This window comes from Heptranchias perlo, unplaced genomic scaffold (assembly GCF_035084215.1).
Source record: "Heptranchias perlo isolate sHepPer1 unplaced genomic scaffold, sHepPer1.hap1 HAP1_SCAFFOLD_47, whole genome shotgun sequence".
NCBI lineage: Eukaryota > Metazoa > Chordata > Chondrichthyes > Hexanchiformes > Hexanchidae > Heptranchias > Heptranchias perlo.
Window position 1 is genome coordinate 207,969 of NW_027139484.1, and position 23,029 is coordinate 230,997.

Consider the following 23,029-nt stretch of genomic DNA (forward strand, 5'->3'; position numbering starts at 1 on the left):
CTGTCTGTTTCAGTGGACGGAACAGATCCAGGAACAATAACTGAAGAAGAGATGGGGAGTCCCTGGTGCTCCGATAAACATTGAACCAATGTTGACCCGGTGTCCCACTGCAGCCCAGTCTGAGCCCCACCCTGGGCCCTTCCTGTTTGTACATTGACCCAGTGTCGCACCGCAGCCCAGACTGAGCCCCACCCTGGGCCCTTCCTGTTTGTACATTGACCCAGTGTCGCACTGCAGCCAAGACTGAGCCCCACCCTGGGCCCTTCCTGTGTGTACATTGACCCAGTGTCGCACGGCAGCCCAGTCTGAGCCCCACCCTGGGCCCTTCCTGTCTGTGCACTGACCCAGTGCCCCACAGCAGCCCAGACTGAGACACATCCTGGGCCCTTCCTGTCTCCACATTGACCCAGTGCCCCACTGCAGCCCAGACTGAGCCTCAGCCTGGGCCCTTCCTGTCTGTACATTGACCCAGTGTCCCACTGCAGCCCAGGCTGAGCCACACCCTGGGCCCTTCCTGTCTGTACATTGACCCAGTTTCCCACTGCAGCCCAGACTGAGCCCCACCCTGGCCCATCCTGTCTGTACATTGACCCAGTGTCCCACTGCAGCCCAGACTGAGCCCCACCCTGAGCCCTTCCTGTCTGTACATTGACCCAGTGTCCCACTGCAGCCCAGACTGAGCCCCACCCTGGGCCCTTCCTGTCTGTACATTGACCCAGTGTCCCACTGCAGCCCAGACTGTGCCCCACCCTGGGCCCTTCCTGTCTGTACATTGACCCAGTGTCCCACTGCAGCCCAGACTGAGCCCCACCCTGAGCCCTTCCTGTCTGTACATTGACCCAGTGTCCCACTGCAGCCCAGACTGAGCCCCACCCTGGGCCCTTCCTGTCTGTACATTGACCCAGTGTCCCACTGCAGCCCAGACTGAGCCCCACCCTGGGCCCTTCCTGTCTGTACATTGACCCAGTGTCCCACTGCAGCCCAGACTGAGCCCCACCCTGGGCCCTTCCTGTCTGTACATTGACCCAGTGTCCCACTGCAGCCCAGACTGAGCCCCACCCTGGGCCCTTCCTGTCTGTACATTGACCCAGTGTCCCACTGCAGCCCAGACTGAGCCCCACCCTGGGCCCTTCCTGTCTGTACATTGACCCAGTGTCCCACTGCAGCCCAGACTGAGCCCCACCCTGGGCCGTTCCTGTCTGTACATTGACCCAGTGCCCCACTGCAGCCCAGACTGAGTCCCACCCTGGCCCCTTCCTTTCTGTACATTGACCCAGTGTCCCACTGCAGCCCAGACTGAGCCCCAACCTGGGCCCTTCCTGTCTGTACATTGACCCAGTGTCCCACTGCAGCCCAGACTGAGCCCCACCCTGGTCCCTTCCTGTCTGTACATTGACCCAGTGTCCCACTGCAGCCCAGACTGAGCCCCACCCTGGGCCCTTCCTGTCTGTACATTGACCCAGTGTCCCACTGCAGCCCAGACTGAGCCCCACCCTGGGCCCTTCCTGTCTGTACATTGACCCAGTGTCCCACTGCAGCCCAGACTGTGCCCCACCTTGGCCCCTTCCTGTCTGTACATTGACCCAGTGTCCCACTGCAGCCCAGACTGAGCTCCACCCCGGGCCCTTCCTGTCTGTACATTGACCCAGTGTCCCACTGCAGCCCAGACTGAGCCCCACCCTGGGCCCTTCCTGTCTGTACATTGACCCAGTGTCCCACTGCAGCCCAGACTGAGCCCCACCCTGGGCCCTTCCTCTCTGTACATTGACCCAGTGTCCCACTGCAGCCCAGACTGAGCCCCACCCTGGGCCCTTCCTCTCTGTACATTGACCCAGTGTCCCACTGCAGCCCAGACTGAGCCCCACCCTGGGCCCTTCCTGTCTGTACATTTACCCAGTGTCCCACTGCAGCCCAGACTGAGCCCCACCCTGGGCCCTTCCTGTCTGTACATTTACCCAGTGCCCCATTGGGGACCATCCAGCCCCGGATATCCGGCAGAATCAGCGCTGTGGGACCGGGAGACTGAGTCTCGTGACCCTGTCGCTGGGCCTCTGACGTCACAATGGGAGACGACGCTCGCTCAGCTCGAGCTGGAAACCGTTAAAGGGCCGTTCGGATTTAAACCTGGAGCGCGGCTGGTTAAAGGGGAGGGACAGAGAATCGGCCAAAAATGTTCATATAATGAGACCAGGAATGGTTATAAATTGAAATGTTCATATAATGAGACCGGGAATGGTTATAAATTGAAATGTTCATATAATGAGACCAGGAATGGTTATAAATTGAAATGTTCATATAATGAGACCAGGAATGGTTATAAATTGAAATGTTCATATAATGAGACCAGGAATGGTTATAAATTGAAATGTTCATATAATGAGACCAGAAATGGTTATCAATTGAAATGTTCATATAATGAGACCAGGAATGGTTATAAATTGAAATGTTCATATAATGAGACCAGGAATGGTTATAAATTGAAATGTTCATATAATGAGACCAGGAATGGTTATAAATTGAAATGTTCATAGAATAAGACCAGAAATGGTTATAAATTGAAATGTTCATATAATGAGACCAGGAATGGTTATAAATTGAAATGTTCATATAATGAGACCAGGAATGGTTATAAATTGAAATGTTCATATAATGAGACCAGGAATGGTTATAAATTGAAATGTTCACACTACCACACTCAGTCTGTGTCTGGATTCCCGCAGTGACTCCAGGTGTCTCTTTCCGTTTGGACTGAACTGATTCTCCACCAGCCTGAAACAGATTAAAGATTAAACAGGAAATAAACAGATTGAACAACAGTGTAAATAACAGGGAAACTGCGGTTAATATTTCAATAATAATTACAGACAAATATTACCCATAAAAGGGACTGAATGACATTGATATTTTATATATTACTTTAAACTCACTGGATCCACTCCAGACTCCTGCAGGTCAGTATGAGGGAGCGGAGAGCGGGGACAGATTGGTCTGTGAAGGAGTTTGTTCTCAGATTCAGCCATGTCAGTGACCGGTTTGTTCTGAGAGCGGAGTAGAGATCCTCGGCGCAAGAATCTGTGAGACGGTTATCACTTATACTGTGGATCAGAGAGAGAGAAATAACAGGAATCAGGTTGAATCCCCAGTGTTAATTAATAACACAATTACTGATACTAATAATGTACAGTATTTATTTGTATTATTATTACTTATACTGACATTAATGTACCGTGTCAGACTTCCAGTTATTATGAACACCATCTCACACAGTCTGATACTTACTCCAGTTCCTGTATTTTACAGTCCGGGTTCCTCAGAGCCGCAGACAATAGTTTCACTCCTGAATCTCCCAGGTTATTGCAACCCACGTTCAGTGCCGTCAGTGACCGGTTTGTACTGAGAGCGGAGGAGAGATCCTCGGTACAAGAAGCTGTGAGACCGTTATCCCATAACCTGGAGATCAGAGAGAGAGAGAGAGACGATCAGAGATAACAGGAATCAGAGTAAATTCCCAAAGTTTATTTGTATTATTATTACTGACACTGAGATTAATGTACAGTGTTCGACTTCCAGTTATTATAAACACAATCTCACACAGTCTGGTACTTACCACAGTCTCAGTATTTTACAGTCTGGGTTCCTCAGAGCCGCAGACAATAGTTTCACTCCTGAATCTCGCAGTTTATTGGCCCCCAGTCTAAATACAAACAGACAGAAAGTGAGAAACAAACTGAATCCAATCCCTGACCTGACACAATTTATCTCTGATATTGCAGGAAACAATTGAAAAATCTTCTGGAAATTAATAACCAGATTTCCCTGTCACTGACAATGAATCTCACTCTGCCCAGCTCCCCATATATTCAGGGACTGTCAGTAAATGTATTTATTAAATAAAGTGTTGTCTGTGTGAAGCCTATAAATGTCCCTCAGTCCGGTCTCATTTCCTGATGATCAGAATTACCCTCCTGGAGATCAGTGGCCGATCCCGTCAAGTTTGGCGAAATTGTCTCATTTCTGCTGCTTCTCAAATCCCAGATTTTATGGGAATCCATCGATTTTCCCTGAATTAAATGATAAAGCGGTGATTCCCTGTACTTTATGCAGTATTATATTAATCTGTGTAATATCTCGGGGTGAGTTATCTTGTGAAACGGCTGTAAAATCCGTCCCACAGGATTTCATGTAACAAGGAGAGTTTATTCCGTCCTGTTACAAGTTTTAAATGTCCCTTTACTCCTAGTTTATAGGGGAGGGGAGTCTCTCACTTTATTCCCATTCAACTGGCTCTACATTTATTTCAGGTGAAACGGGCCCGACAATTTGTGGGGAATTTTCTGAAGTTCCGTCCCCGAGCGGGGCCTCACAAACAGGGGGCAGATTATGGGAAATTCCCGGGTTCACTGCCTCTCGTTAACCCAGGAACCTCCCGCTGTGTGTGGGGCCACACCGCTGGCCGGTATGTGTCTGCACTCCTGGGCTAATCCCTCACAACCCATTAGATTTGAACATTTTTACCGGCAGATTTCAGCTCCTAAATCCCACTGAAGTGTCGGCCTGGATTAATGAGCGAGGGGCCTGAATCCACGACCTTCTGACTCAGAGGCACGAGTGCTGCCAGCTGGGTGAAGAGACGGTGGATGTATTGGAGAGTGTGAAGGGCTGTGTCATTGATGAGTTAAGATAACGTACCGCCGTCCTGCGGGGAAAGCTCAGCTCGCCCACTGACGGTTGACTGCCCGAAAGCTGTGTTTTGCTCTTTGTTACTGAATGTTTGGTGTTTCTGCTTCCCTCTCCTACACACGTTGACAGTCCGGTGACCGTCACTTGCCCCCACACCTCGGTAAGAGGGTGGGATGCTCCGACACACGGACTGCTGCAGTTAGTGTCGGTCTCAGTGTAAGTAACAGTGAGAAGGAGCCTCTTCAATGGGCGTAACTCAGGCAGTGAGAAAAACAGCAACAAATATCATTTATTGCAATTAAATTATCAGACTCTTTCAGTGACCTGTATTTACTGATCCGATAAAGACTGTAAAATCCCCACTTGTTCACAAGGATCCATTTTAGATTCTCCAGTCCTCAGGCAATTACTAACCGATCATCTTATCATTTGTCATATTTGTGTTGAATCTGCTTCTCTCTGGTTTAACTGAACTGTTTTTTTCCCTTCATTACGGAGCAACAATACAATCCGTGACTGTTCTACGATTAGCCAAACAGTTAGAGACAAATAAACAGTTACCTCAACACCTGGCATTTGTGCAGTCCGGGTCCCAGCCGCTGGAATCCTTCACACTGAATGGAGCAGTACTCTAGATCGAGGTATTTTATTGTATCACAGAGTCCAATGACATGAGAGAGCACCGCACAGTCAATCGGGGTCAGTTGCAATGTGCACTCTGCTTCCCTGTCTCCAAATGTAAGTGTTTCCACAGATCCCACTGTGGCCCGAGCCAGTGCTGTATTCTGAGACTCAAACAGGTAGTGGAGTGTGTTCAGGAGGTTCCTTTTACCAGTTTTACTACCGCTCTTTCTAATCTGTCCTTCAATCATCTCCTTCACCCAGTCAATCACTCTGCAGATTGTTTGATGAAGAAATGGACCCAGAAACTCCTCCAGGGGCCGAGCTGACTGTGAGGAGGAGAGACCAACAACAAAACGGAGAAATATCTCAAATCGTCCATCTTTCTTGCTGTGGGCTTCACTGAGGAGTTTCCGGATGTTCCCTGGATATGGAGACAGGAATTGTGCGAGTGCGGCTACAAACTCTTGGATGGTGAGGTGCGGGAATGTGTAAACCACACTCTGGGCAGAATCATCTCTCTCCAAAAGTTCCATCATGAACCCAGACAGGAACTGGGAAGGTTGCAGATTGTACTTGATCAAATCTCCATTTCTGAACACAATCTTCTTCTTGGAGACCCAAGTGAAAGCCATCTCACCGATCTTCAGTAACACATCACGGGGGGATTCAATCTCTCGGCCATGGTTTTTCAGAATGTTGTAAATATAGTAGGAATATAGTTGGGTGATGGTCTTGGGAACACGCTGCTGTTTCCTTTCCCTTTGTGTGAAGAAGGGACCCAGTGACAGACCGAGGATCCAGCAGTAGGAAGGGTTGTAACACATGGTGTACAGGATCTCGTTCTCCTCCACATGATTGAAAACAGCTGCTGCCACCGACTGATCTTCAAAAAACTTGTTGAAATATTCCTTCCATTCCTCACCAACAAATCCAAGGATTTCAGCCCAGACACTGATCTCAGCCTTTTCCAATAAATGTAATGCAGTGGGGCGGCTGGTCACTAGCACTGAACATCCTGGGAGCAGCTTGTGCTGTAATAAACTGTACACAATGTCAGACACTTCACACCAGTCTTCAGGATCTGTGCACATGTACTGAGGTTCTGTATTTCTCCGATTGTCAGCAAAATTGATACTGTCCTTGAATTCATCTAAACCATCGAATGTAAACAGTAATCCCTCTGGGTTCTTCCAGAGTTCTCCCAGAATATTTCCAAAGTAAGGATACAGATCCAGTATCAGATTCCTCAGGTTTATTCTACAGTTAATAGCATTCAAATCCCGGAACCTGAAGCTGAAAACAAATTGAAAGTGTGGGTATACTTTCCCAGTGGCCCAGTCATGAACAATCTTTTGTACCATTGTTGTTTTTCCAATCCCCGCGACTCCGCTCACTGCTGCTGAACTCCCAGATTTGGATTTTCTCCGGGAAAAACTGCTCTGGAACAGTTGATCAGTTCGGATTTTTTCCAGTTCTCTCCGGAGATGTTTCTTTCTCCACTCTTCATGGTCTCGGCCTCTTGCCAGCAGTTCATGTTCTACAAGTGTCCGATCACGAACAGTGGAAATGACCGTTAGTTCAGTGTATAGATTGACCAGCTGCAAAATCTTAACCTTCTCCTTTGTTAGGATCGTGTTCACTCTCAGTGTTTCAGTTTGGACCCGGAGTGTTTCCTTGTGTTTCTGTTGAACATCTTCTATGAGAACAGACAGAAAGTGGTTTTCAATGTTAGTTGTATTGATATAAAAACAAATTCTCAATATCACTTTACTATTCAGTGAAATGTTCCGAGATTGAATTCATAGCTTCAATTGAGGTGCGAGCAGGAAATTAAACTCAGTTGCTGAAAACCTCGCTTGAAAGTGAACAAGGGCTGTGAAAAGTTTCAAATCCTCACTTGATTCTAATATTTACTGAACATGGAGATTTCGATGAAGGTGATATTTTCGCTCTGATAATTAATCCTATCAGCCCTGAACTGCACTGGAGACATCTGATAGAAACCTTAACATGATCCTGGTTATACGACAGTGGAGGTTCCATTTGATCAATCTATGAAACTGTCAGTGGTGCTGTCCTTCTGCGGAAATGGTAAATAGGGTTTTGCGTATCAGTGGGACAGAGACAGACGATGAATGGACAGAAGTTCCACTGTTATTGTATCAGACCTCAGGCAGGTTATCTGGGATATTGTGGGCACTGGGAGAGGGACAGACTGTGAATGGACAGAAGTTCCACTGTTTAACCTCGATGGAGGGGAAGCTTTCAGAAACGGGACTCGGATAAGTTATCTGGGGTATTACCTGTTGTTCTATATCACGTGATAGCAAGTAAATCTTGATGCCATTCTTAATGTACAGTGGGGAATCAGAAAGATGATTTAAGATATCGGAGTTTGCGTTGAGGGAAGGGTGGCGCATTAATGTATTTTGTTTGGCTGAGAAACTTCGGTTCTGAAATGTTTTAATGGAATTCAGAACATGAGTGCAGGAAACAGGCTCACAATCAACAAAATAATTAATAACAGAGAAAATTGAAAGTCAGAAATACGAAGGGAAATCACCCAAAGCTTTGGAAAGCAGGCACCAGATACCGGGGAAGGACACTAAAGGGACAGTGCAAGTGGGGTGAAGTGATAATTGAACGTGTTTCTGTGGATTCACTGAGAGGAAGCAAAAGTGGGGTCATCTCTCTAACAGGGACAGGCTTATTTGGGCCAAATGGTCTTTTCCTGTCTCTAATCATTCTCCTGTTGTATTGTGTTTCAGAAATAGTGAACACTTTTTCAGCAATTATTATGTATATTAATTGAATGTGTTTTTATAACAGTCCTGTCATATCACCGATTATTATTAATAATACAACTGTTGCTCACTTCACTCAGTGTAATGTTAGAGCAGAAAACATTCACAGTTCATTTCAACTGTTCCCCAGTAATTATACTCCGTTGTTTCATTTTGGTCTGATATTCCTCCAATGAAGGTTTGGGAAATTAAATCTGTTTCCATTAGTCATTACATTAGGTCTTAAAAGACCCTGAGTTAAAGGGCTATTCTTTGAGTAAAATAAGGTTCTCTCTTCCACTGCCATTAGGGAGCCAGCCCATAACTTCCTTGTGTGAACATCTCGGAAGTGTGAACTTCTCAGATCAGATCGAACATTTTGGCGTCTCGCTCTCTGCTGTGAAATGATAACATTTTAAAGTTTCGCTTTTCTCCACCTCTTTCCTTCCAGTTGGTGGTGGGGAGATTCCAAGGGGGGGGGGGGGGGGGGGGCAGTAACATCTGGCTCAAGGCACTGCTCTTCAATTATGAAAACCAGAATGTCTGGGCAGCACGAAGGAGGTGCGTATTGGGATTCACAGTGTATCAGGATCCTGACAGGTGTGCATTGGGATTCACAGTGTATCAGGATCCTGACAGGTGTGCATTGGGATCCACGGTGTATCAAGATCCTGACAGGTGTGTAAGGGGATTCACAGTGTATCAGGATCCTGACAGGTGTGTATTGGGATTCACATTGTATCAGGATCCTGACAGGTGTGTATGGGGATCCACGGTGTATCAAGATCCTGCCAGGTGTGTATTGGGTTTCACAGTGTTGGGATCCTTACAGGTGTGTATGGGGTTTGACAGGGTATCAGGATTCTGCCAGATGTGTATGGGGATTCACAGTGTATCAGGATCCTGCCAGATGTATATGTAGTTTCAGAGTGTATCAGGATCCTGCCAGGTGTGTTTGGGGTTTTGCAGTGTATCAGGATCCGGTCAGGTGTGTTTGGGGTTTCACAGTGTATCGGGTCGCTACCAGGTGTGCATGGGGAGTCACAGTGTATCGGGATCCTGCCAGGTGTGTATGGGGATTCACAGTGTACCGGGTCGCTGCCAGGTGTGTATGGGGATTCACAGTGTATCGGGATCCTGCCAGGTGTGTATGGGGATTCACAGTGTATCAGGATCCTGACAGTTGTGTATGGGGATTCACAGTGTATCAGGATCCTGCCAGTTTTGTATGGGGATTCACAGTGCATCAGGATCCTGCCAGGTGTCCATGGGATTTCACAGTGTATCAGGACAATGTCAGTTGAGTATAAGAATTAAGAAGTGATAGTGATCAGCATCTGGATTAAGTGCAACAGTGGAACTTCTGTATATTTAGAAAATATGTCAGAAACCGCATGAATTAGAACTTGAAAAGTTGGGTGTTGATGACAAGTTCAAACGAGGTTCATTTCTATTCCCTCCAGCCTTTCAATTTCGGATTCCCAGATTCCGACAATCTCTAAACAAAAGTCTACAGTCAAACATTCTGATTCTCAGAAGTGAAATAAACGGTTTAAAATTTCCATTTCATCACTTACCTTTCAGGTGACTGGGTATTTCAGATAAACCTCGTCCGATGTTCATATAATCAAATGGATCAGGACCTGTTTAAATCATTGAGCTTTCATGAAATCAGATCTGTGTAATGTTATCGTAAATTCTGCAGTGTTTCAATCTGAAATTGAATTCAGTGTCTGATTTTACTGTACCAAGTTCCTGCATCTCTTTCAGTATTTTGTCCAACTTTGGTACCGCATGGTGCATTTTCACAAAGGATTCCCACATCACCCTTCGGGCCCGAGAGCCTTTCTCCATCACCAGATTTAGGACAAGTTTGGAACTGTCCGCCCTGTTTCCCTTCTCCACGAGATCAATGACTTTCTGTAAAGAATAACAATGAATATATTGGTCTCTCCTTTTCCCAGTCCCAGTAAAACTGATTCCCTTTTGTTTTCAGTCCACACAAGAGTTACACCCGAACCGTTCCCCTATCCTTTGCACAGACACTGACCGATCCACTGGGTATTTTCACGTCTTCGTATCATTGCTTCAGATTCACTGTATTTTCAGTTTGATCAATTTCTTTCCTATTTGGCCTGTTTCTGTTCTGTCACATTCTATGATTCTAAGATCTGATATCCTTTTCGTTCTGTGATGTTGAAACAATCCAAACTCATTCTGTGTCCCTCCCACTTACCCGATGTTCCTGTCCACTGAAATGCCTCTCGTACGTTAACAACGAGCTGACTCCGTCCACCACTTCTTCAATCGCCTGTTCCAGTCTGTCCCGGTAGAATTTCGTCAACTGGAACAGCTGGTAATCGTCGCAATTTGTCAGGAACTCAGTGATTGCAGTGTTCGGATCTGTGAAAAAAAATGGAGAAAACTAAACACATTATCGACTTTCTCTCCGGGCGGCTACATTTCCTCTTATACCAAATGGCTGAAGCCTCCTGTGAGCCACATTATCAAACACCTTCTGAAAACCCATATACACCGCATGTGCTGCATTCCATTGATCTATATGGTCACCTCTCAACAAAGCTGTATCAGATTTGTCAAATACGACTTGTCTGCAGCGAATCCGTTCCAGCCTCCCCTGATCATCCCCTGTGTCTCTAAATGTTCAGTAATTCGACCTGGAATTACAGATTTAAGGAGTTTGCCGACGACTGACGGAAACTAGTTGGTCTCCAGTTACCCGTTGGCCCTCTCTCCCTATTTTAAAAGAGACATTACTTGGGCTCCTTCAGTCCACCTGGATATTTTTGATAACAAACGAGGATTGAGAAATTGTGATCAGAGTCCATCCTATCTCCGCTCTGACTTCCTTTATTAGCCTCGGGTGTGTTATCTCTGGGCCCAGTGATTTATCCACCTCGGCGATGTTTCTCAGATCCAAATCCTACTCTACAGTTATCTCTAACTATGGTCCCACATCGTCCTCTCGTACACCAACATTTTCAATTCCACCATCATTTTTAGAAACTGAAGGAAATATTTTTTGATCTCCCCAAACCTTCATCCACAACTAATTTCTCCCAGTTCTCCCTCTATCTCAGCTCAACTTCTTGCTGGCCTGCAAAACCGACCGAGTATTGTGCTATTTCCCTTCCTATTGCTTAACTGCATTCATATGGATTCTATCTTAATATTGTTCACTGGAACATCCTTATTTTCGAAACCTCTCCTTCTCTCTCTTCTCCTTTAAGACGCTCCTTAAAACCGACAACTTTACCCAAGCTTTTGGTCATTCGTCCGAAAATCTCCTTATTTGTCTCGGTGTCAAATTTTGTTTGATAATCGCACCTTGACGCAACCTGTATCGTCTTTCAATATTAAAGGCGCTATAAATGCAAGTTTTTTATTGTTCTAACTCTGTCTTATAAACTTTTATTAATACTGGCGTCCAGAACTATTTTTCTCTCCCCTCAAAATGTTTTAATCAGAAACATTTCGCTCTGAACCCTGTGAAATCTCAGGCCCTGTCTTACAGATACTCGATCACATCTCTGATGCTTCTGATTTTCCGAATGTTTTTGGAATGATCTGTATATTCACAGACATAACACACAAACCTAACTCCGATTTTTTGGAATGTTGACCCGTTTCCGTTTCTTTGCTTTTTTTAAATACCAAGTGACTTTATCTCTCAACACCACCTTGCTTTTTTCCTGCTAATAACTTTTCACTATTTTATAAATCTTCTGTACTGGTCCAACAGTTTTATTAATTCCAATCTCTAATCTCAGAACCTGAGATTTCCCACCCTCCAGTCATATGAGCTGAAACCCTCCCACTGCTCCATTCACCCAGTCTGTAAAACCATTGTTGGTCGGTTCAGACCGTGACCGTCCCTTCCCTTCTCCCTGAACTCATTCCAGTCCTCATGACCGTGAACCCTGCCCTCCTGCTCCATTCACCCAGTCGGTAAAACCATTGTTGGTCGGTTCAGACCGTGACCGTCCCTTCCCTTCTCCCTGAACTCACGCTAGTCCCCAAGACCGTGAACCCTTCCCTCCTGCTCCATTCACCCAGTCTGTAAAACCATTGTTGGTCAGTTCAGACCGTGACCGTCCCTTCCCTTCTCCCTGAACTCACTCTATCCCCAAGACCGTGAACCCTTCCCTCCTGCTCCAGCCCTGCAGCCACACATTGACCGGCCTCATATTTCCCCCTTTAAGCGGCCCAGTGAAAACAATCCAGAGATCGCCAACTCTAAGCCTTGTTTTTTAGTCGAGTGCTAAGTCTCAATATTCCCTCGATAAACGTATTTCTATCCGTGTTATTGTTTCCGACCATGGCGATTTTCTGCTCTCCATTACTTCCCAGAGATGGTCCCACCTGTTCCAGGATGTTCTTCCCTCTGACACCAGGGAGGTAACTTACCATTTGGGGCCGTGCTCAGGGCTGCAGAAGAGTCTGTCTGTTCCGTGACAATAGAATCTTCCACTATTATCGTTCTCCTATTCCTGTGTCGTACTTGCCTCTAACCACCTGCCCTTCTCGGGGTGTCCCCCTGCTCCCCGGTCTCACACTGTTACTCGGAAAGCCCATTCTCTGATTCACTGTCTCTCTCCACCTTACAGTCCCCAACACCAGGTATCTATTGGACAGTTACAATACTCAGGAGATCCCTCCACCTGTGACTGCACTGTCCTTCTTGATGGTCACTCACTTCCCGCTATCGACACAGTATCTGTGCTGTTACCTCTTCCTGTGTGAGCTGCAGTTTCTTGTTTGTGATCTGGAGCTTTTGTCAGGACACAATTGAAATTTTAAAGAATTCTGTGAACCTACCTGTGTCCATTGTCATTCTTGTTGAGGGTGTTGGATTTTCTCCCCTGTTTGAAGCTTCAGCCAAGGCTGTGACAGACGTTCCCAGGTTCTGATGAACTGTAATCAATACAATATTAATAGGAGGTTAGGCAGCAATATTAAAATGAGCAGGAGAACGTTCCCTTGTTAAACATGATACCAAGTCTCTCCTCCGCCATCAGTTCAACAGCTTTTAGCTCTGGGATGGAGCATTTCCCGAGTGTGATGAACAACACTCCACATCAGGTGTGACACAGACAGCTGCCCAGTGAAATCCAGTGAGTCCCGTTGATCACAATATCCAAGTTCCAGACTGGCTCCCATCGGCAGAGACTCTGCACTCGGAGCGCCCATTCGTTAGGTTTAATCATAGTGCAGGCCAGAAAAGCTTTATTCCTGAGGCAGTGAATATTCTGGAGGGAAATATGGAGCGGGGTGATCATTGATGATTTAAATGACCCTTCACTCGGTTTTAACTTCTGGCGCTGTTTTATTATTTTATTCACAGAAGTGTTTTATATTTTTGACTGGTTGTGTTTTGATATTAAATCCTGGTACTTGATGAATATGATATCTATCGACATACACAAAATACAGCTGGGTGTGATTCCTCTGGTGTCTATCGGCAGTGACAGTCTCCGTGAATTCATGGAGATGGGTCCTGGTTGGTGCGTCTATTGGATATATATATTAAACATATTTCTCATGGAGTCAGTACCTGACAAATGAGCACGTAGGAGGTGAGGAGATTTACCACTGTACTAATATTAACACTAATGAGACTGTAGGAGGTGAGGAGATTTACCACTGTTCTAATATTAACACTAATGAGCTCTGTAGGAGGTGAGGAGATTTACCACTGTTCTAATATTAACACTAATGAGCACTGTGGGAGGAGAGGAGATTTACCACTGTTCTAATATTAACATTAATGAGCACTGTGGGAGGTGAGGAGATTTACCACTGTTCTAATATTAATACTAATGAGCACTGTGGGAGGTGAGGAGATTTACCACTGTTCACCATCTACAAGGCACAAGTCAGGAGTGTGATGGAATACTCTCCACTTGCCTGGATGAGTGCAGCTCCAACAACACTCAAGAAGCTCGACACCATCCAAGATAAAGCAGCCCACTTGATTGGCACCCCATCCAAAACCCTAAACATTCACTCCCTTCACCACCGGCGCACTGTGGCTGCAGTGTGTACCATCCACAGGATGCACTGCAGCAACTCGCCAAGGCTTCTTCGACAGCACCTCCCAAACCCGCGACCTCTACCACCGAGAAGGACAAGGGCAGCAGGCGCATGGGAACAACACCACCTGCACGTTCCCCTCCAAGTCACACACCATCCCGACTTGGAAATATATCGCCGTTCCTTCATTGTCGCTGGGTCAAAATCCTGGAACTCCCTTCCTAACAGCACTGTGGGAGAACAGTCACCACACGGACTGCAGCGGTTCAAGAAGGCGGCTCACCACCACCTTCTCGAGGGCAATTAGGGATGGGCAATAAATGCCGGCCTCGCCAGCGACGCCCACATCCCGTGAACGAATAAAAAAAATAAAAAAATAAAAATATTAACGCTAATGAGCACTGTAGGAGGTGAGGAGATTTATCATTGTTCCAATGTTAACTCTAATGAGCACTGCAGGAGATGAGCAGATTTACCACTGTTCCAATATTAACACTAACGAGCACTGTAGGATGTGAGGAGATTTACCACTGTTCTAATATTAACGCAAATAAGTACTGGAGCAGGTGAGGAGATTTACCACTGTTCAAATATTAACAAGAAAGAGCACTGTAGGAGGTGAGGAGATTTACCAGTGTTCTAACATTAACACTAATGAGCACTGGAGCTGGTGAGGAGATTTACCATTGTTCCAATATTGACACTAACGAATACTGTTGGAGGTGAGGATATTTACCACTGTTCTAATATTAACACTAATGAACACTGTAGGAGGTGAGGAGATTTACCACTGTTCTAATATTAACACTAATGAGCACTGTAGGAGGTGAGGAGATTTACCACTGTTCTAAGATGAACACCAATGAGCACTGCAGAATGTGCGGAGTTTTACCAATGTTCTAATATTAACACTAATGAGCTCTGTAGGAGGTGAGGAGATTTACCACTGTTCTAATATTAACACTAATGAGCACTGTAGGAGGTGAGGAGATTTCCCACTGTTCCAATATTAACACTAATGACATTTGTAGGAGGTGAGGAGATTTACCACTGTTCCAATATTAACACTAATGTGCACAGTAGGAGGTGAGGAGATTTACCACTGTTCCATTATTAACACTAATGAGCACTGTAGGAGGTGAGGAGATTTACCACTGTTCTAATAGTAACACAAATGAACAATGTCGGAGGTGAGGAGATTTACCATTTTTCGAATATTAACACAAATCAACAATGTTGGAGGTGAGGAGATTTACTACTGTTGTAAAATTAACACTAATTAGCACTGTAGGAGGTGAGGGGATTTACCACTGTTCAAATATTAACACTAATGAGCACTGTAGCAGGTGAGGAGATTTACCATTGTTCCAATATTAACACTAATGACCACGATAGGAGGTGAGGAGATTCACCACTGTTCTAATATGAACACTAATGAGTACTGCAGAATGTGCGGAGTTTTACCACTGTTCTGATATTAACACTAATGACCTCTGTAGGAGGTTAGGAGATTTTCCACTGTTCTAATATTAACACAAATGAACAATGTCGGAGGTGAGGAGATTTACCATTGTTCTAATATTAACAGAAATGAACAATGTCTGAGGTGAGGTGATTTACCATTGTTCTAATATTAACACCAATGAGCACTGTACGAGGGGAGGAGATTTAACACTGTTCTAATATTAACACGAATGAGCACTGTAGGAGGTGAGGAGATTTACTTCTGCTCCAATATTAACACAATGAGCAATGTAGAATGTGAGGAGATTTATCACTGTTCGAATATTAACACTAATGAGCACCGTAGGAGGTGAGGAGATTTACTTCTGCTCCAATATTAACACAATGAGCAATGTAGAATGTGAGGAGATTTACCACTGTTCTAATATTAACATTAATGAGCACTGTCGGAGTTTTGGTGATTTACCCCTGTTCTAATACTAACACTAATGAGCACTGTAGGAGGTCAGGAGATTTACCACTGTTCTAATATTAACACTAATGAGCACTGTAGGAGGTCAGGAGATTCACCACTGTTCCAATATGAACACTAATGAGCACTCTCGGAGGTGAGGAAATTTAGCACTGTTCTAATATTAACTCTAAGCTATAATGTTATCAATCGATAACTTTAAACCGTGAGCTAATTCACAAAATTTATGTTTGGAATCTCATTGGGGATTTTAGAATCTCCGATAAAACCATGAATTTCAGTGGTCGGCATGACTGCTGTTCGACAACAGAATTCTCCACTAGTATGTGTGTTTTGCGAAGTAACAGAATTCATGGCGGGGTCTGAAGATGGTGTCTTCGTTTTTCCCAATGTTTAATTGGAGAAATGTGTCCCTCGTCCAAGACTGGATGTTGGACGAGCAGCGCGAAAAAGCAGAGGCAGTGGATCGGCCGAGAGATGGTGGAGATGTCGAGCAGAGTGTTGCCAGTGCACATGTGAAAGCTGAACCCTTGTCTTCATATAATGTCTCCAAGGGGCAGCATGTGGATGAGAAATAGGAAGGGGTGAGGTGAGATCCATGGGGTCTCCCAGAGTTCACAGTACGGAAGCAGAGAAGCCATGTAAGGAGGTTCTCCGGCTACGACTGGACAGGCACCCCACTGACCCAGTCTTACACCGAAATCCCACTGACCCAGTCCCACACCGACACCACACTGACCCAGTCCCACACCGACACCTCATTGACCCAGTCCTACACCCACATCCCACTGACCCAGTCCCACACCCACACCCCATTGACCCAGTCCCACACCCACACTCCACTGACCCAGTCCCATACCCACACCCCACTGACCCAGTCCCATACCCACACCACACTGACCCAGTCCCACACCCACACTCCACTGACCCAGTCCCACACCCTCACCCCACTGACCCAGTCCCACACCCACACCCCACTGACCCAGACCCACACCAACACCCACCGATGCAGACCCACACCGACACCCCACTGACCAAGTCCCAATTCCCACTGAGGCAGTACCACACCAATAGTCCAATGACCAAGTTCCACACCGACACCAGACTGACCCAGTCCCACACCCACACCCCACTGACCCAGTCCCACACCAAACCCCACTGTCCCAGTCCCAAACAGACACCCCACTGACCCAGTCCCACACCCACACACCACTGACCCAGACCTACACCAACACCCACCGATGCAGACCCACACCGACACCCTACTGGACCAGGCCCAAACCCCACTGAGGCAGTACCACACCAATAGCCCAATGACCCAGCCACACGGACATCATCCAACCTGTTGGTAATTAGAGTAGTTATATCTTATCGAAAGATTTTTTCCTGTTGGTGATTAATGTCGTTACATTTTGTATAAAGATTAGTGATGGACGATTCTACCTGTCCATAGTTGGTGTAGTTACTTTTTATATAAAGATTAGTGATTTTTCCTCCGACCTGTTGGTAATTTGTGTCGTTACTTTTCATATAAAGTTTAGTGATGGACCCTCCTATCTGTTGGACTCTAATACCTGTTGGTAATTTGTGTCGTTACTTTTTATGTATAGATTAGTGATAGACCCTCCGAGCTGTTGGTAATTTGAGGAGCTACTTATTATATAATGATTAGTGATGGACTCTCCTCCCTGTTGGTAATTTGTGGAGTTACTTTTTATATATAGATTAGTGATGGACCCTCCTACCTGTAGATATAAAAAGTAACTGCACTAATTACCAAGATTAACGATCAGGAACCTCCTATGTGTCTGAAAGATCGTTTCAGCCCTGAATCAGTTTCGATTGAAAACATTCCTGAAGTTTATTTCTGTCTAAAGGGAGCGGCCTTTGTTTTTTTCAGTTGAGTCAGTTTGGCAAATAACTTTCTCATTAACATGAACTTATTTTAGCAAAAACAAAAGTCCCTGCTCCATTTTCCCACCGAATGCGCGTCCGTTGCTACCTGCCGCATTAAACAGTAATTCATTGTTGTAATTAATCGCCGGCACGTTTTATCTCCGAAATTGCTCCTATCCTGTGACTGGTTCGCGTTCAGTCCGGCTTCATGTAACCAGAGGCTGATTTTCCAAGTGCTGGGCAGAGATCAATAATCGGACAGTGCGAATGTGTGAACCCTTCACTGAGCTGAACTGTGTGTTCGGTCTGAACAGCTGGTCCCGCCTTTGATCAGCTAAATGAAAGTGTATCGGGCACCAAACGGTCCAATGAGTAAAAAGAGCCAGTGTTACAGGAAAAATCCGTCCGGAGTTAGACGGACCCAGGTTCAACTTCTGTTTACTGAATTGCAAATTCTAAAATGGGCAGGATGGTAAATCCCCAGTGTTCACGTTCCTACTTTCTGTCCTGTAACCGCTCTTATAATGTTGTGTCTGTGGGGAGACTAGTGGAGACCAGAAGAGGGTCCCACAGCGACACAACACAACTGACTCTGCCCCACACCGGCACCCAACAGACCCAGTCCCACACCCCACTGAACCCTTCCCACACCCACACCCCACTGACACAGTCCCACACCGACACCCCACTGTCCCAGTCCCACACCCACACCCCACTGACACAGTCCCACACCGACACCCCACTGACCCAGTCCCACACCCACACCCCACTGACACAGTCCCACACCCCACTGACACTGTCTCACACCGACACCCCACTGACCCAGTCCCACACCCACACCCCACTGACACAGTCCCACACCCACACCCCACTGACACAGCCCCACACCGACACCCCACTGACACAGTCCCACACCCACACCCCACTGACACAGTCCCACACCCACACCCTACTGACACAGTCCCGCACCCACACCCCACTGACCCAGTCGCACAACGAGCCACTGACTGAAATCTCCGGTGTAAAATAGCCCGCCTTCAGTCACTGTCCGAGCGAAAACTTAGTGAATTGTTACACCCGCGAGGAATACAGAGCTCCCCACGCCGGGGAACATATCTGACAGCGGGAAATCGGCTTTAGAAAAAAAGAGGAAGGGGAGAAAACGATAATAAAATCACAAAATGACTCTGAGAAGCTACGTTAACTTACCTTGATCCCGCAAGGATTTTCTCTCTCTCAATGTCCGTGTAGATTTTGCAACTTATATCCTTGTTATTTCATTACAACTAATCAGGTAGAAGTTCCTTGTTTTATTTTAGCAAATCACGAATTGTGAATTTGATCTGAACCTTGTGATGTGAGATTCTGAACTCCGCCCTCTGTGTGAAAGCTGCTGTCAAACCTCAGGATGGATTTCAACTCAAACATTCCTCGTTTGTTTGAGAACAGTGAGCGGCCTTTCTGGTGAAATCTAATCGAACCGGTTTGACAGTTCGTTGCCACTTCAACTGTGAACAAATTCAGTTGTACATTTAAATTTATCTCTTCTTGTTTCAGGGAAGTTCAGTAAAACAGACACTTGGTTCGAAAGAAATTGTTACATTTCCATCTGGGACATTGTTTGCTAAAATCCCTGATGTTTTTATGCTTTCAACCCAGGACCCAAGAGCCAGTGTCTTGTCAGTGAGCTGAGGGGGAGGCTGTTTCTGTAAGTGAGGACATTAACCATTTAACCGCCGAATTAAACTATCCTTGAGCATCAATCACCTCCGTTACTGGGGGAATGAGCACTGACTTTCCACAATTACATTTATCATGGTAAATATTCAGCAGATACACCCGTTACATTGTTAAATCCAGAAAGGACTATTCCTGTGATGTGGCCGGTAAAAAGATTGGATTATCCTCATTTTCAGGGGGTTTCTCAGACAGTTATAATATCCCTTTGCCCTGGCTCTGTACTTGCTCAAAACTTTAACTCATTGCACACCTTCCAGTTCTAAAGAAATGTCTTCGACCTTAAGCGTTAACTCTGTTTCTTTCTCTTCAGATACGGACTGACAGGGCTTGATGGCCGGCGCGGACACGATGGGCCGAAGGGCCTCTATCCGTGCTGTATAACTCTATGACTCTATGACTCTATGACTTGCTGAGCTTCTCCAGCATTTTCTGTTTTTAATTCAGATTTCCAGCATCCGCAGTGTTTTGCTTTTGAATAAATATCCCTTCCCTGGGATGGAAGTGTCCGCAGTGAGAAAGTGTTTGAGGACGGATTGTGGTGATAATTCCGAGGGACGGATTGTTGTGATCAATCCCGGGGACAGATTGTGTTGATAATTCCAAGGGAGGGATTGTTGTGATCAATTCCAGGGACAGATTGTGGTGATAATTCCGAGGGACGGATTGTTGTGATCAATCCCAGGGACAGATTGTGGTGATAATTCCGAGGGACGGATTGTTGTGATCAATTCCAGGGACAGATTGTGGTGATAATTCCGAGGGACGGTTTGTTGTGATCAATCCCAGGGACAGATTGTGGTGATAATTCCGAGGGACGGGTTGTTGTGATCAATCCCAGGGACAGATTGTGGTGATAATTCCGAGGGACGGATTGTTGTGATCAATCCCAGGGACAGATTGCGATATTTCCCTTTTCTCTCTAATTTCCCCTTTGTTTTTTGACCAGGATTAAGGGTTCATTCGGGCCAGAGGCACAGTCTGAAGGGCGGTCCCAAAAATCCCCCAATATTTGTCTTCGTGTAAACTCTCCCTTCACAGACCTTCTCTTTCTTGCTTGTTTCAATCTACCGTTGTTTTAATCGGAGAGTGATTCATTCTGACAAAAACAATCAAAGGACCAAGAACATCTCCTTAAATTCAATGTTCAATGGGCAGTACGGCTATTTTGGGGGTTTTGCATGCAGTCGTGGTGCATTAATTGATGTGTTTATAATTATAAAATGACTCGATGCGGTAGATGCAGAGAAACTATTTCCTTTTATGCGAAAATCCAGAACAAGGGGGGCAATCTTAAAAGTAGAGCTAGGCCATTCAGTAGTGAAATCAGGAAGCATTTTTTCACACAGGGTAGTGGAAATGTGGAATTCTCTCCCCCAAAAGGCTGTGGATTTTGGGTCACTTGGAACTTTCAAGACTGATATCGACAGATTTTTATGAGATAAGTGTATCAAGCGGTAAGGATCAAAAGCAGGAATAAAATAGAGTTGAGGTACAGATCAGCCCTGATCAAATTAAATGGAGGAACAGGCTCGAGGGTTTGAATGGCCTACTCCTGTCCCAATGTTCCTATATTTAATCACCAGCTGAATAATGAATTCCGACATTTGGTAAATGTGAAGGTTAGTCAGAGTTTCAGGACATTGAATTCAGCGCTGAGGGGTTTGATCAGTCCCTTTAAACCGACGTGTTTGGCTCTTTTTATTTAAGACTGAACTCCATCTGGTCTGAACTTCACAGAATTCCAGGAGAGAAAAGATCAGATAATAGTTGCGAGAGAATGGAGGACAAACTTTGTTAAATATCCTTTAGTAAAAACACCCACTGTTCCGCCCAGTGTCAGAATTAAACAGTGACCCCCTGAAACTTCACCTGTGATTTTATTTCGGAGACGGTTCAAAGTTCTATCCAGTAGGTTCTCTATCCAGATTTTAATTGTTAAGGTCCTCAAATTGATGTTTTTGTATCTGGCCAGCTGCGAACCTGATGTTTCCAGGATTGTGGATCGCAATTCACCATCAACCACCCACCCGCCCCACCCTCACCCCCACCCCCCCCGCCCTCCGTCACCGTAACCCACGTTTTAATAATAACCTTCATTCGATAAACTTAAACTGTGACACAGGTCGGAACATCGCACTGTCTCTGGCGTTGTTTTTTAACATGTGAGTTTCACAGTGCAATCCACCAACTGATCTGCTTTAAGCGCAGCAATGTGCAAACAGGGCCTGTCGGCTCCGGGCATTTTATTGTGCAGTTGTAATCATTCCGACCGTGCTCTGGATTGTGCCGAGATTATCGGCATTCATCCGATCCTGGGGGAGAATATTATGGCCTGGGTGTTCTTCTTGGCATTACCTTCCTATCATTTCTGGTGTCCCTTCGTCAATCCATTATTTATTCAATAATTATCAGGAAAGACTGAACAGGCTGAGGCTCTTTTCTCTGCTAAAGAGAAGACTGAGAGGTGACCTGTCTTTCATATTATGAAGTGGTTCGCTAGGATTGATGTAGAGAGGAAGTTTCCGCTCGAGGGCAGTCCAAAACTAGAGGCCACGAATAGAAGATAGTTACGAATAAATCCAATGAGGTATTGAGGAGAAAATTATTTCCTCTGAGTGATGAGAATATGGAACTCACCAACAAAAGGAATGGTTCAGGGGCAAACCATAGAAGCATTTTAGAGGAAGGTGGATAAATAAATGAGGGGGAAAGCATTGAAAGGACATATTGATAGTGTGAGATGAAGTCGTGTGGAAGAAGCCTCACGAGGAGCATGAATCCTGGCATAGACCTGTTTGGCTGAATGGCCTGATTCTGTACTTTGTTTTTATTCGTTCATGGGATGTGGCTGTAGCTGGCAAGGCCATCATTTCTTGCTCATCCATAATTGCCCTTGAGAAGGTGATAGTGAGTCTCCTTCTTGAACCGCGGCAGTCCGTGTGGTGAAGGTTCTCCAACAGTGCTGTTACGGAGGGAGTTCCAGGATTTTGACCCAGCGACGATGAAGAACCGATGATATATTTCCAAGTCGGGATGGTGTGTGACTTGGAGGGGAACGTGCAGGTGGTGTTGTTCCCATGTGCCTGCTGCCCTTGTCCTTCTAGGTGGTAGAGGTTGCAGGTTATGGAAATGGTGTCGAAGACGCATTGTCGAGTTGCTGCAGTGCATCCTGTGGATGGTGCACACTGCAGCCACAGTGCGCCGGTGGTGAAGGGAGTGAATGTTTCGGGTGGTGGATGGGCTGCCAATCAAGCGGGCTACTTTGTCGTGGATGGTGTCGAGCTTCGTGAGTGTTGTTGGAGCTGCACTCATTCAG

General features: G+C 45.8%; 1 protein-coding gene across 2 annotated transcripts; it reads right to left on the reverse strand.

Moving 5' to 3' along the window:
- Positions 1-2,465: 2,465 nt before the first annotated feature.
- On the reverse strand, positions 2,466-6,768 carry LOC137313319 (NACHT, LRR and PYD domains-containing protein 3-like). 2 transcript variants are annotated; one of them, XM_067979427.1, is made up of 5 exons: positions 5,242-6,768; positions 3,608-3,694; positions 3,280-3,450; positions 2,928-3,095; positions 2,466-2,769 (listed from the first exon to the last, which is right to left on the reverse strand). In XM_067979427.1, the coding sequence occupies exons 1-5, from the start codon at positions 6,663-6,665 to the stop codon at positions 2,682-2,684; spliced, it is 1,938 nt and encodes a 645-aa protein (XP_067835528.1). In that variant the 5' UTR covers positions 6,666-6,768; the 3' UTR covers positions 2,466-2,681. The 2 variants fall into 2 exon arrangements, with proteins under 2 accessions (XP_067835528.1, XP_067835529.1); XM_067979428.1 differs by having other exon boundaries at positions 2,681-2,769; positions 2,917-3,095.
- Positions 6,769-23,029: the final 16,261 nt, after the last annotated feature.

Bases quoted from the DNA above. Each gene is read 5' to 3' on its own strand.
- LOC137313319 (XM_067979427.1), bottom strand. From the start codon at position 6,665: ATGGTACAAAAGATTGTTCATGACTGGGCCACTGGGAAAGTATACCCA. The intron at 3,096-3,279 runs GTAAGTATCAGA...TCTGATCCACAG, and splicing joins TGTAAAATACAGGAACTGGA to TATAAGTGATAACCGTCTCA. The intron at 2,770-2,927 runs GTGAGTTTAAAG...AATCTGTTTCAG, and splicing joins AGGAGTCTGGAGTGGATCCA to GCTGGTGGAGAATCAGTTCA.